Source organism: Phaethon lepturus, unplaced genomic scaffold, assembly GCF_000687285.1.
Source record: "Phaethon lepturus isolate BGI_N335 unplaced genomic scaffold, ASM68728v1 scaffold43883, whole genome shotgun sequence".
In the NCBI taxonomy this organism is placed as follows: domain Eukaryota; kingdom Metazoa; phylum Chordata; class Aves; order Phaethontiformes; family Phaethontidae; genus Phaethon; species Phaethon lepturus.
In genome coordinates, this window is record NW_010529131.1 from 901 (window position 1) to 10815 (window position 9915).

The 9915-nt window shown below is 44.0% G+C and overlaps 1 protein-coding gene across 1 annotated transcript; it reads right to left on the reverse strand.

Moving 5' to 3' along the window:
* Positions 1–5098: 5098 nt before the first annotated feature.
* LOC104613870 (chromosome unknown open reading frame, human C15orf57) lies at positions 5099–9755 on the reverse strand. The gene is made up of 3 exons (XM_010283844.1): positions 9515–9755; positions 7079–7235; positions 5099–5237 (listed from the first exon to the last, which is right to left on the reverse strand). The coding sequence occupies exons 1-3, from the start codon at positions 9753–9755 to the stop codon at positions 5099–5101; spliced, it is 537 nt and encodes a 178-aa protein (XP_010282146.1).
* Positions 9756–9915: the final 160 nt, after the last annotated feature.

Here is a 9915-nt window from a genome sequence, read left to right on the forward strand (position 1 = left end):
AGAAGTTCTGCAAAATTACGACTTTTGGCGAGAGAAGGCTGTTAGTCTCGATCTGATGGATGTGGGTGGGTGTTATTAAAGCTGGCTGAGACCTGACTTCAGGGGTGAGCGCTCATCCCCGCCAGATATGTCTCCGTATCACAGCCTGGTCGAGAGCTGCCGTTAATTTTAAGCGGCAGAACAATCTGATAAGGAAAGCAGAAGGCTCTTAAAAGATTGCCTGAGATGAGAGACGGAGTTAGACACGACAGCAGCGTAATGAATCGCTGGGTGGCTGGGACAGAGTACATCCACCCCCGTCAGCCGCAGGCTTCATCCGGCTCGGGGTGCACCACGCCAGGGCGATCCGGCAGCAATGCTGGGAGCTTTTCCCTCCGCACGTGCTCATCCTGGAAAAGCCTTTCCTGACCTCATCTTTACTGCTTCCAGAGACCCTGCAGGATAAGCCACTCTTATTCCAAGGCTCGTATTGCCCCGCACCGGGAGTTTCTGTCTCTGAATGGAAACCAGTGACGGATTTGAAAGCTGCAGCCCACCCTGTGAGCTGGCGATGCTTCTCGAAGCGTCGGTCATGAGGCCTCTGCTATGACATCCCGGCGGCCACCCTACCCCGTACAGATGATGACCAGGAAGCAGAGTTTGCCGCGATTCTTAACCTTTTCTTTGTGCGTTGGTCACCAGGTTGGCTTTTAGAAATAACTACAGGTTCCAGCTCCTGCAAGACATCTCCAGAAAGCAACCGGAGCGGGACCACCCGAAGCCGCTTCTGAAGATGTCGTTCTTCATCCCCTCTTCTGCAAAATGGCAATCACAGCACAGACCTTCCCCCCGCAGCAGGCTGCAATTTCCCCTAACCTGAGATCCTAGAGAGCCTGTCAATTAAGAAGCAGGACGGGATATTCGCAGCATCGTTACATGGTGCGGCCAGCTCATGCTTCCACCAGATTGATTTTGTCGGTTCAAGCACCTTTGTTGACCCTGTGTGGGTGGGTGGGAGTTCTTGGGAAAGCGGAGGGCGGGTCGGACCGCCGCCAGCGCGTTTATCGGCGTATGCCGAGTGCAGACGAACGGAGCTGGCCTTGACGTGTGTAGTTGTGCCGCTGGAGGCAGCTGCCCACGCTCGTTTTCCCATGGATATGTGTGAATGCTGGCGGTGGGCTACGCTTGTGCATCGGCTTGTGATTGATAGGTATGTTTAACGAAAGTTTACGGCTGATTATGTTCCACGGAGACACCAGTCAGCCTCAGCCACGGCCTGATTTTTTTTTTTTCTTAGTCATTCACTGTTTTAGGTGCTGCTTTCAACAAAAAGGTGCTTCAAGGCACCCATTTTCCAGACCCCTTTTCCTCCTGCCGTGCCTTCCCTTGCCGTCTGATGCGCTCCCGTAGCCTGGCTGTCGTTTCGGCCATCCGCAGCAACGGCCCTCGCGTTGTTCTGAGGCAGCAGTCGGATTGTCTTGGGTTTCACTTTATTCTGCCCCATCTTGAAAACAAATTACTGGCAGCCTGGTGGTGGTGATGTGTTACAATAGCGTATGATCCGTCTCTGGGAAGTTTAAGGGGGTAGAGAAATGCTGTTTCCTGCAGAGAAAAGGGTAAAATATTGTCTTTAAAAGGTACAAACTGGAGGGCGGCTAACACTTCTTTTGTGATTACTAGTTTCTCACACCTGAAAAGTCATCTCCTGTATTTGATAGCAGGTCCTTGCTTGTGCATAACAGTTTGGACAGGATGCTTTCAGTCGCTGCTGCTGTGGAGCTGTCTGGACCGACTGACAGCTTGCTTTTTCTCTATTGCTGTGCTGTTATCAACGGCTCCCCTTTTATTGTTTAGACTGGCGCATCTCCCAGCACGCGAATTACTTCCATGTATAGGAAGGCTGGTGTTGCTGTATAAGCAAAAAAAATCCCTAGTGAAAATGCTGCTTGTACCAGCAAGAGTTTGATTGATAGCAGCTAAACAGCTTTCTTTTCCTAGAATAAACCATAATAGCTTGAAGCAAAGTCCTTGTTAGTTAAACCACATGTAGTATCACCACCAAGTGCAACAACACTGCCCAGATGCATCACGCGTCTTCACATATTCACAGTTTAAGTGATCTTGTAAAGTTCTTAAAGGTCTTAACAGAGGAGTTCTTGCTGTCCTTATGGTGATTTAAGTATAGACCCATCCCAAGTCTGCTTTCTTCTGGGTCAGTGCCCAAAGCATGCACCATGTGAAAGCTCCCAGCTTGTTCTTCTGAACACCTCTGCACTGTAGTGCCATCACTGGATGCTGTCCCTTTCCTTGAGCAACACAGGGTTTGTTCTTAAGCGCATAGATCGGGTCTTCCACTCCTGCTGTTCACATCCCAGCTGAGTTAGGCAGCCACTGCAACCACTGGAGCAAGCCTGCAGGTTGATAGGGCTGGATCTAATCCTTGGTCTGAAGGCAGTCTCCAGTTAAATGCCAATCTCTAAGCACTTTGGCAGGTTTAATTCTCTGCTGAAAAGATGCTGCTGCAGTGCTTCAGGACCTAATTTACTGTCCTTTGCTGGTATTACCCATCAACAGCCACAACCAGCGAAAACTGGTATTTCTTCCTGACTTGTGCACAGCATGAGAACAGAGCAAAACCATGCCACGCTGTCCTGCGCTGTCAGCTTTCTTGGCCATGCTGGAGCTGGTAGAGCTGGTATTACACCACTGGAAGCCAACCAACCCTTTGGGAACACAGCCAAGGTGCTGCTCGGAGTGGGACCTGGTGCAGCCCTCGGGGATGGAGACTCCCCGTTGGACTCCAACCGTTGGATGCGGTTCATGAAGTTCTCTTCAATTATCCGTTGAAAGGACCAGCACTAGTTCTCCATCACAAAGCACTTGGTTGACCTTCTGGCCTCCATCCTGCTTGGTACTGATTTATTCTGGTCCTTTTCTTTTTCTAATGGTAAGTCCCCAGACCTGATGAAGATGATCAGTGCCTGCTCGCCCTCCACAGCAATGGGACTCGCTCCTGACCATCCTGGCAGAGTGTGCTTTACAAAGGTGAAGGGTGGAAATAGCTGCTCTCCCGTGCCATGTTTAAACAGGTCCTCCCGCACAAGAAGCTACTCGGCATAGCTGGTATTTCAGACAAATCAAGGCAGCCAACCTTCTCCTCCTTCAGTCATCTGTACAGCCAGGTGTATGTGACTAACCAGCAAAGGACCTGTGTGTGTCTTGCCAGGGTACCAACGCAAATTCGAGTAGACCTCAGCTAATTCTGTATTTGGACAACAATTCTTCCCCAGACCCTTTCCCTGGGCTTCCGAGCTATTTTTAAAAATGAAGTGGTGAGAGTTACTTTCTCTAAGGTCCCTCCTCTAGAGGAAATGCTAGGTTATGTGGACCTGGAACTGTTCAGTACAGTTATTTTGAATACATTTTTCTCAGATAGCTTTAATGGGAATAGACAAAATAATATAAAGCATCTTCACAGTCATTGCTAATCACAAGAAGGAAATGTATTGACTACAAAATAGCCTTTGTACAGACAGAGAAATTGCATCTTTCTCTGTACAGACCATTTCGGGACTCAAAGCATCTTTGTTATAGCTTGACATCATAAGTGAGAGAGATTTGCAGGACTGTATCTGTACAGGAAAGCAGGCTTATTTTTAGAGATAAAAGGGACATTTAGAAGATGACAAAAACCACCCTCCAAGAAGACACGGGACTTGCAAGTCTTGTATCATTGACATACAGGTGATTCACTGCTATTTCCCAAGCCTTAAAAAAAACCCAAACCTGTTTAATGGAGAATTATGAGCATGACTCTTCTGTGAATGGTGAGCCTGGGGTGGGTGGTTATACTGATAAAGCCGATCATGGAAACAAACACTGAGTCATGACGCTGAAGAAGCACCAACAGAATAAAAGCTGTCAGTGAATGAGGTAATAGCACCATTTATAATTGTAGAGAGACAGGAAACAATGAAGGTGTATGAAGAAGCTACTTTTAAAAATGTATGTTCATACAGGTACATAAGGAACACGGTATGAATCTAGTGTACATAAACTACTAGAACTACTCCTACAATTTGTCTTAAATAGCTTTATCTGACAGAAGATGTACGCTGCTTCCCTCTATCGACCTTTAGTGTCAACGCCAAGACAGAAAGCACAGGTTAAAGAAGCATCAGTCTTATACGAGTACATGATTACAGATTCTTTGATTAGCAACAGGAAAGAACCCTCTGCAAAGTTAAACAGGATGAAAAACAATTAAATACTAGAACATATTTAAAGTCAGATAATTCTGTGCAAGTCTGTGATGAAAACAAGTTATTTGTAGCCTCCCTGGTTATCCCTCTTAGCTTCCCAATACAGGATCTCATCTGACCCTCTTTTAGAGATGCTGAAGGAGATAAAGAACAGGTACAAAATGACCAACGAGAAAAAAATACTCCCTCTCCAGTCTATTCTATGAGAGGAATGTTAAATAGTTACAATGTCAATGATTCCATCAATTTAACGACTGCAATGATAGCTTCCTTTAGGGTTCCAAATCCATCTAAGTGAAAAATACCTGCCTTCCTCCAGGCATGGCTAAGGGCCAACTCAGCTTTAAATAGTGAAGATCTACAGAAAACACCACAGTGGACTTTGCAGGAAAGAAAACAAAAAAATGCCTGAGTAATAAAAAAGATACAAGACAGGAAGAAAAACTGATGCAGTGGTTTTATCTGCTCTATTCTAGACCATTATGCTTTCTGACGCTTCTGAACAACTGCTTTTCTTTTGTTTAGTATGTCTCCTGCTGAAAATGCTGAATTACAAACAATTCACGTTCAGACTGGAATGATTAGGTTGCTACAGGCTGGGAGAAGATCAAAGATTTCATTTCAGCATACACTGTGTCACAGGCATTCTACTTGTGTCCATAACAAATGCCAGTCACTCAGTCACTACCTCTAGAGGTCCAGAGCTGGATTTTTTTTTGTGAGTTGTTTTTTTTTTTTTTTTAAATGACTGATAATTGGCACTTTTGCTTCCCCCCCCCCCACTTATTCCGACCGCTGGGTAGAACTTCATCAGGGTTCAGACAAGAGGCAGCTCTGTGGCATGGTCAGTGCATATATCACTGCTCTGCGGCTGGAGGTTCTTCCTCAGTCTCCTGCTTCTCTGGCTGAGATTCTGGAGGGATGAGGTACTGTACCTCCTCGGTATTGATTGCCACTTTGTCAGGATGCAGCCATCGCTTTAGATGTTCTAGCGTGCTGAGAGAAAGCAAAGACAAAGTGAAACAAGAGAATAACAAAGCCTTACAGGAATGTATGAAAAAAGCGTTAGGAAACTCCTCCATATATATTCCTTTCACCTTTGTAGGTATTTCTATTGCCACAGATAAGGTCTATCATGAGACCAATTCATGTGCCAGAGGAGCAAGCAGAGTCTTTCGTTCTGCAATGACATTCTGCTGTAGTTGGGCTTTTGCAATTATGGTTAGAAAAGCTTTACACTCTGATTTTTCTCGATAAAAAGAATCCTTAGCAGGTGTATCAACCTTTATACACTCCTGAAGTACCAGTCTGTCTCTGTAGCCAAAGACTACAATTCCATTTCCAGCTTTCTGGGCTGGAAATAAGAAAACTAGTGTTAAAACAAAACAAACTAACTAAACCCACAACTGCCTAATTGTGATGAAGATTAGAAAACACAGGGGGAAGGGAAGGGAACAAAACCAAAAGAGGAGACATATAAAAATATGTGACCTTTAATAACACCAAAAGATTAAAGAAAAAGGCAGTATGTGTACATAATAGAATGCTAACCATACTATTGATTCTATAGATGTTTATAAATATATACTAGCATAATTACTGTCTTACAACTTCACAATAACTGGTCTGACCAGAACAGATCTACCCCTGTCTTTGTCCAAATGCTGGCTATAACCCTAAAAGTTTAATATTATAATTCTTAAATGTGTCTGTGTCTATGCTCATCTCCTAGAAGGGTGATTCAAGTAATTCAATACTGCCACAACAAAATTAACTCGCTCTTGCTCTTTCACAAGACCAGAATTTCAGAATGTCCCTGAAATTACCTGGGTGCTTAAAAGTTAAGGCTTGTTTAATTATGTTGGTGGGTGAGAATCAAATACTTCGTCACCATTTGGGGGTGACCTCTAACTTCATAGTTAAATTCTAGGGAGGAAAATTCTTTCATGGCTAACATCTCCAGCCTTTAAAAACAGAGTAGAAAGAGCACACATGTCTACAAAAGATTCTTTTTAACTATAAATCACACTGAAGTTAACTGGTCAAAGAAAGAATCTACAAACTCCTTATAAACATAGATTATTTTTCATACTTAAACTCCCAAACTAGCTTAAGTAGATTTTCTTCAAGGGAGAAAAATAATCTTCTTTTTAGCTAGAAGCAATCATGAAAAATGTCAGCTCAGAAAGGAAAAATATGGGGAGCATTATAAGTGATTGGGAATGTGAGATGATTCCTAAAGAAAAGGACTCTCATCTTAATTCCTACATCATCTGAAAAGGGTAATGGATGAGAGAGCAGCAGCATTATGAGACACACGGAAGGGAGAGCCACTTGAGGAAATCTAATCTTGGGACTGGTATCAACCCTGTGAAGAACTTCAAATCCCACTTGTGTCTGAAGCAGTACTTAACGGGGCCCTTACAAAGATGTAAGGAATAGCCTGGGGTTCACTTTTAAAGTTAAGCATTAGAAAAAGTAAGCTGAGACACATTATACATCCCCTCCACTTCATTCCTTCCCTCCCCCAAATGTGACAATGGAAATTATCAAGTAGGTTCCAGTCGTCTCCATGCTGGATCACCCCAGCCCGAGGGATACAGAAATCAGTGAACAGCATTGAAAGTTCAAACCCTACATGCTCAGAGCGTTTCCCTCTAGTACGATGCAAATGGTCATTTTCAAATGTTTCAGAACACCTGTGGCAGCCTTACCAAGTTGCAATGAGATGTTATTTTTGTTACAAAGCCCTATCGCAAGTCCTGACAAAACCTTATTTTAAAGTCTGTTTGCGAACACGGTAAGTGGTAATCCCTTCTCATTGACTTGCTTATTACCTCTCATCAGAGTCATGTCCCTCTACATAAAATTCAGACTCAAACTTCTCTTGCAGGAACCTGTCCCAGCATTCCTTCTTAGCCTGGGAGAGAGTGCGCAGCATATCCTTAGAGGTCACCTCCTGAGACAAGCCCTTAATTCTCATCAGTCTTCTCTCTGTGAAGAGACAACAGAGGGGTCTTTATTATCTTCATTGCGTTTTTCCGAAATGGAAGAAAAGAAGTGTCTGGACTTCTGTATCAAAAAATTTAAATTAACTTTTCAAGACTGAGTCATATTTTAAAAGTAATTTCCCCCCCTGTACTTCAAGTCAGCATGGCTGTATTTCTTGCATGTATACAAGATATTTTTTTAGATGATGCTTCTGAAGGAAATAAGGTTTATGCAATCAGTCAATTCTGCCCATTTGTGAGTTTTAATAACTTTCACACTTACTGTTCAGTTTCCAAGAAATCACACAGGAGGGTTCAGATCTCACAGGCATTAAAGTTCCCACAATTTCCATGCAAACTGGCATGGAATATAAATCACACTAATTGTAGTGCAAATCCAAATAATGCCCAAACTGAGGAAAAATATGCGAGTGCAGCAGTATTACTCGTTGGATATCTTGCAATAGAATGGGATATTGTGAGTTTCTCAGCCACAGGGGACGATGAAAAGCGCCTCCTTACCAGATGCAGGGTAATCCACTACACAAAGCTACAAGAAAGCAAATTTCATTAATTCCTCTGGTCACAAAATCCCATTATAATGGTTTCCTCCTTAAATTGGATCAGGTATTGACTTGTAATTGCACTTTATACTGAAAAGCATACCATCATTAGTTGAATTGGGCTAGTTCACAACACTGTGGCCCCACCTGTTGAGCTTTTTGGAGGTTGTCTTGTGTCGCAGAATGGAGCTGTCACCAAAAGTCTCTGGCCGTAGCAATTCAGAAGATCTGAATTATCATAGCATTATTATCTAAACATACTGCCAGGCTGATGCTATGATTTCATAATTGCTAATCCTGGCCAGGTAGAAACTTAGAGCAGGTTTATATTTCTGTTGACTTAGCCAGAATATATAAGAGAAACTTTGTGCTAGTGTTATGCTTTCATCCTGGCTGTGAGAAAACAGACACAGATCTAGTCTGACGCCTGCTTGTAAAAATTAATCCACTGGTATTTTCTGAACAAGTTGGAACTGCAGTACTAATTAATACCAGAAGAGCAATTTGTGTCTTGTTGCTGTAGCACCCTTGATCTGATCCTAAGAGCTCTACATAGTGTACCGTGAAATAACCGTCTAAAGCAGGAACTAAAGCAAGATGGAAGCTCTAGCAGAAATAAAAGCTTAAAAAGCCACTTCTGCCACCCATTCCTCCTGGACTGTTTCTGCATGCAGCTTCCTACACAAGCCAAGACAACTATGTGCATGGCTGCACTGCAAACCAGGTTACAAACTGACCCAAGATAAAAATAACTCCAGAGGAGGGAAGGAAGGGGGAAAGAGGAGCAATAAATGTGGAATATTTTGCTATGAGTGCAGGAAGTAGCAGTCCCACTGCTGGAGAGCAGGGGAACCCCAGGCATCCTCCTCACAGGCAACAGGAGCATCCATCCTGGGGTTGAATGCTGCTGTTCAATGAGGCCTCTGAAGGGAGTAGGAAATACATAAAACAGGCTGACAAATTCCTTGGCCTTTAGAGCCAAAGACAGAGCTAAAGACTGCAGCGCTTAGCTGTGCTAGGATGTTAGCTCCAGTACTGGTAACCTTATCATCCCCCATATCAAGTGTTTCTATCAGCTGTTACACTGTTCACAATCAATTTGTGGCTTTTATAGATTATGCAGGAATCAAGAGAAGCAATCGCACAAAGATGATCTGCATGATCTGTCATCTTAAGATACAGATTCTAGCAGGCATGATTAGGGAAAGCTTCAGAGCTTTCTTTCCTGTACCTGTCCCACTCTCCTCCAACCAGAAAACAGGCCACAGAAAGAAATTTCACTTTTCTCTTTCCACTCAGATGCGTCTCCCGAAATGCCATAAAAAGAATGAGACAGATACTGGTAACACAAAAACACATAGGCTCGGTAATGAGTTCAGAATGCTTTTCCCCACCCAAGTCAATTACAGTGCAACTAGAGGCTCTTAGGAGTAAAAACAACAGTGTCCTGACCCCACTTATTTTGGGGGAAAGAAAACAATTCTTTGGTTTGCACTTGATAAAAAGTTCCTTTCTGTGGCATAGCTGAAGAAGCTATGACTGTGCTCCTCATTTCCACTAATGCACTTGTGGTAAATTAGTCAGATGCTCTATTAAATAGTTGCAAGACATCTTTCCAACCAGAGCTGTGAGCACCATCACCTCAGTCACATATGCTGAGCCATAGCTGTCATCAAGCACCTAAGGAAACAGAGAAATCAAAGCATTACCAGACACTCACCTAGGGATGCTAAATACACCTCTGAATCATTCAGGGGTGCCCAGGGCTTCAGATTTGTTTGGGCAGAGCCATCTGATCCACCGCCCTGGCTTCCTCCGTCGGCGTAGGAATCCATGAAGGAGTCTGTAAAAGCATCGCTAGCATCTTTCTGGTCGGGACGTGGCAGACACGAACAGATCTCAGCCCAGAGGTCTTCGCTGGACCTGCTGACCACGGAGTCAACGCTCTCAATCATTCTCATCCTGAAGTCCTGAGGTGGAGGGAATTAAAAAACTAATATCGAGCAGAAAACCCTCTCTCCCAGGCCTCCCTTCTGCCCAAGTCGCATTCCCGGGGACCGGCGAAGCGTGGCCTCCCTCCAGAGAGCGACGATACGCTCTGGCGTGCCGCGTTTACACCCA